We start from the raw sequence: 3,469 nt of genomic DNA, 5'->3' as shown, positions 1-3,469 counted from the left end.
ATTACAGATAAAGAAGCTGCAAAACTCAGTCTTACAACTGAGTAGAAAGACAAAATAAAGAGTGACAAATACATATAAAGACACTTAATTTCTAACTCACAGGGAAAAATAAAACTCCCATACAAGGTAACAATAAGTGCCGAGTGCAACAAAACGCAAGTTAACTGTTTGTTATAAACTGCCAAACAAAACTAAGAAATGACAAAGAATGAAAGCAATAGGCAATCTCACGTTCCACAGTTGGAGGTGGGGAGGGGTGAGTATTTTTAATGTAACACTCACCTATCAACACTGTAACTGCAAAACTGGAATTGAGCAGAAAATCTTAAAACTGTAAACAATCTAAAGAAAAAACCCAACCAAATAAAACAATCCTTACCTGCGACTAGTTGTTTTCCTTTCTGATTTAGTTTCTTCCTCTTGAAGTTGCTGTTTAGCATTTTCACTTGTATCAATTTTCAATTTCTTGGCAATGCGTTCCTTTATTTGAGATCTGTCATTACTATCCGCTTCATCTTCTACACTATCAGCATCTTCATCATGTTCTTCTTCGTCCTTTATTGATACAAAATGATAAAACTCCTTAAGATATTTTTAGTACAGAATGACGAATACAGAAATCTTTTTCTTATAAATACGATCTCTTTCAAGAAAAAAGATGAATACTTCATTTCAAAGCAAACATTTCAAACAAATACATCCTTATTTGCTTCAGAGGGAACAAAAGAATACAAATATGATTAATTTCTTTTTCATACACAAGTTACTTCTTTCCTGCAGAGTTAAAAAAATTAAAACCATCTATTCTAGACCACTAACTCTTACAGGTCTACAGAAGACATCATAGCAGTGTAATATTACTCGTATCATTGTTCATGAATCCAAAATTTGATCAAGACAATATACTAAACTTTTCCTTCATTTTCCACTGAAAGGAAAACTTAAGAACTTTCTACCACATGGCTATACTACAGTCATGATGGGATGGAAGAGGTAAGTCCATCAGCCCGTTAGGGAACTTACAGATACTAAATTGATCATAACAGGCTGTGAAAACCTGTGGAATCAATCATCCCAGCTTGCTACAGAGGTCCAAGGAGAGGCCTCAGGCCTCCATGACTAGCAGAGGTTGGCAAAAGGTGATAAACCACCTTGGATCAAAGACATTTGAAGGGAGAAATAATTGGAGAATGAAGAAGTGGCCTGACTAGACCAAGGGATCTAAGTTTGACTACTTCCTTCCTTGAAGAAGGAAGTCTGTAAGAATCGTAATTAAAGAATGCCAGCTCGAAGATGACATGGTACATCTTTTTACATTTATTTGGTGTGATGCTAATCAGCAAAAGGAAAGAGTAAAATACCACATGATTCTAATTTTATCCAAAGTAAGAAAAGACACTTAGTAATCTGGAGGACTCTACTGTATGCAGGAGACCGTCAGAATGTAAGCAGTTGGGAAGGAAGAACATCTACATGTCCTGGGTGTGGTGGACAGGTAGGAGGAGGAGTAGTAGCATGAACACCATGTCCATAAACATGGAGGGGGAGAGGATCGAAAAGCAAAAGCAGCAAGAAGCAAATTGGGGAAACAGAAGACAAAAATCAAGAGCTGGATTTCAGAAGTTGTAGTGGAGTCACTGTTTGGGAATCTTTAGACTAACATGCTTAGGTTTGAGATTTAGGCAAGACAAGACCACTCAGGAATAAAAAAGAAATCTCTGGATATTCAGCACAGTAAAATAGCTGAATATTTTGCCGATGAAAAGACTGAAAAGTTGTTGGGGGGGTTTTGTCTGTTCTTTTTTAATAGGGGAAGAATAAAGTGGAACAGGATCAGCATTTCCCTCAATTTCCCAGAAAGCTATTGTTTGACACAGGAGATAATGACACTTTCTCATGGATTTGCTTACGTGCTAAGTTTTCAGAGAGATGGGTGACTGCAGACCTCGACAGCAGGGGGAGGTCCAAACAAGAAAGTGACAGGACTGTGTTCAAAATGTTTAACAGTCAAGGATAAAGACAGACTGCTGGTGGTGATTCGGCTAGGACTTAGGTAAGAGTATTTCACTGAAACACATGGAGTTGGACAGAAGAAATTCTGAGACAAAAATGGACAGCTCTAGACAACTTGCAATTGCTAAGTAGTAAGCTAGTTAAAAACTACAGAAATCTGAGTAACAGGAGGGGGGTTAAAATGGGAGGGACAAAATGGTTCAACTTGTCCCACTTGGCTAAATTGCCTACTTCCCAAACTGTCCATTACCCTCAGTTTGCACAGTATTTCACCATTTTTCTTCTGGAAAAAAAACAGGGAAAATAGGATATAACCTTCCTCCTCAACCACTTTCCCTCCTGCAGCTCTACTGTTTTCTCCTGCCCAGTCTCCTCCTTCAGTCCCTCTTCTCTCTCATTAAGTCCATCTGATCTCAACTTATAGATTTAACAGTAGATTCAACAACCCAAATTGAACTGCATGGCACCTCTAAAGGCAAGTGGCTGTTCTGCTGGCTGATGGTTGTTCCCCATGAGACACAGAAATGCAAAACTGCCTGCCTGAAAGCAGTACCACTTGCTGCTGTTATTAGCTGGGTGGAGTTGCCCCATTCTTCTCTTTAACAGGGAAATAAAAATGTAATTAGACATTTTGTGACAGAATGACTAGTGGCTACTGTATATAATATGATTTTCCTATTTAATAAGATTATTGAACTGAGGGGTGGACATCTAATTTTATCTATTCATAGTACTGCATGAAACTGACTGTTCAGCAACTGACTGACAAATAGGCAGAGGAAAAGATACTGTGCAGAAAAGAGATGTCACTGGTGGGAAAACACTTCATATAATGTTTTCAATTAACAACTTGGGCACAAAAACAATATTAACAAATAGCTATCAGTTATTGCTAATACAAAGGCTCTCTCAAAGAATTAAATGTACGACTTTGAGGACTGCAATTAGAGAAACAGGATGGTATTTAATAGCATGAACAGCAAGGCCAGGTGCTTAGGGAATACTAGCAAGAGTTTCCCTTACATGCTATGGGCTTGTTAGCTGGGGGAGGTAGGGAGATCTGGAAGAATTATTTTGCTATATAACTACCAACACATTGCAGCTGTGTAAATGCAAAAGTGATCCTGTGATATTTAACTAAACTCCAAGAGAGATGATAAACTACTTGTACCACTGTACAAGACCCAGGTAACTGCCTGAAGTGCTAGATCTTAGCTAAAATCTTTCAATGAAATTAACCTAAAGACAACACTTCTCCAGGAAAAAAAAAAAAAAAAGCCTTCATATTTCCAACTTTGGCTTAATTAGGTATATTAATTTAAATTTTTATTATTCAACCTAACACATCCAGGTTCTGTACTCCCTGAACCCAGTTTGCTTAAGAAAGGGCTATTTAAACATCTGAAGAATTATTAATTAAATAGCATTCTCCAAACTTTTCTAACACTAAAATGCT

General features: G+C 37.5%; 1 protein-coding gene across 1 annotated transcript in view; it reads right to left on the bottom strand.

Moving 5' to 3' along the window:
- Positions 1–355: 355 nt before the first annotated feature.
- The window catches only part of LOC103617108 (peptidyl-prolyl cis-trans isomerase CWC27 homolog), a 14,837-nt gene continuing 11,723 nt past the window's right edge, over positions 356–3,469 (bottom strand). The window contains exon 10 of the mRNA XM_008635364.2: positions 356–555. Within this exon, the coding sequence (XP_008633586.2) occupies positions 376–555 (180 nt within the window). The 3' untranslated portion in view covers positions 356–375. The remainder of the gene's footprint in view (positions 556–3,469) is intronic.

This window comes from Corvus brachyrhynchos, unplaced genomic scaffold, assembly GCF_000691975.1.
Source record: "Corvus brachyrhynchos isolate BGI_N302 unplaced genomic scaffold, ASM69197v1 scaffold1786, whole genome shotgun sequence".
Lineage (NCBI taxonomy): Eukaryota > Metazoa > Chordata > Aves > Passeriformes > Corvidae > Corvus > Corvus brachyrhynchos.
This window is presented reverse-complemented; position numbering and strand designations above follow the sequence as displayed.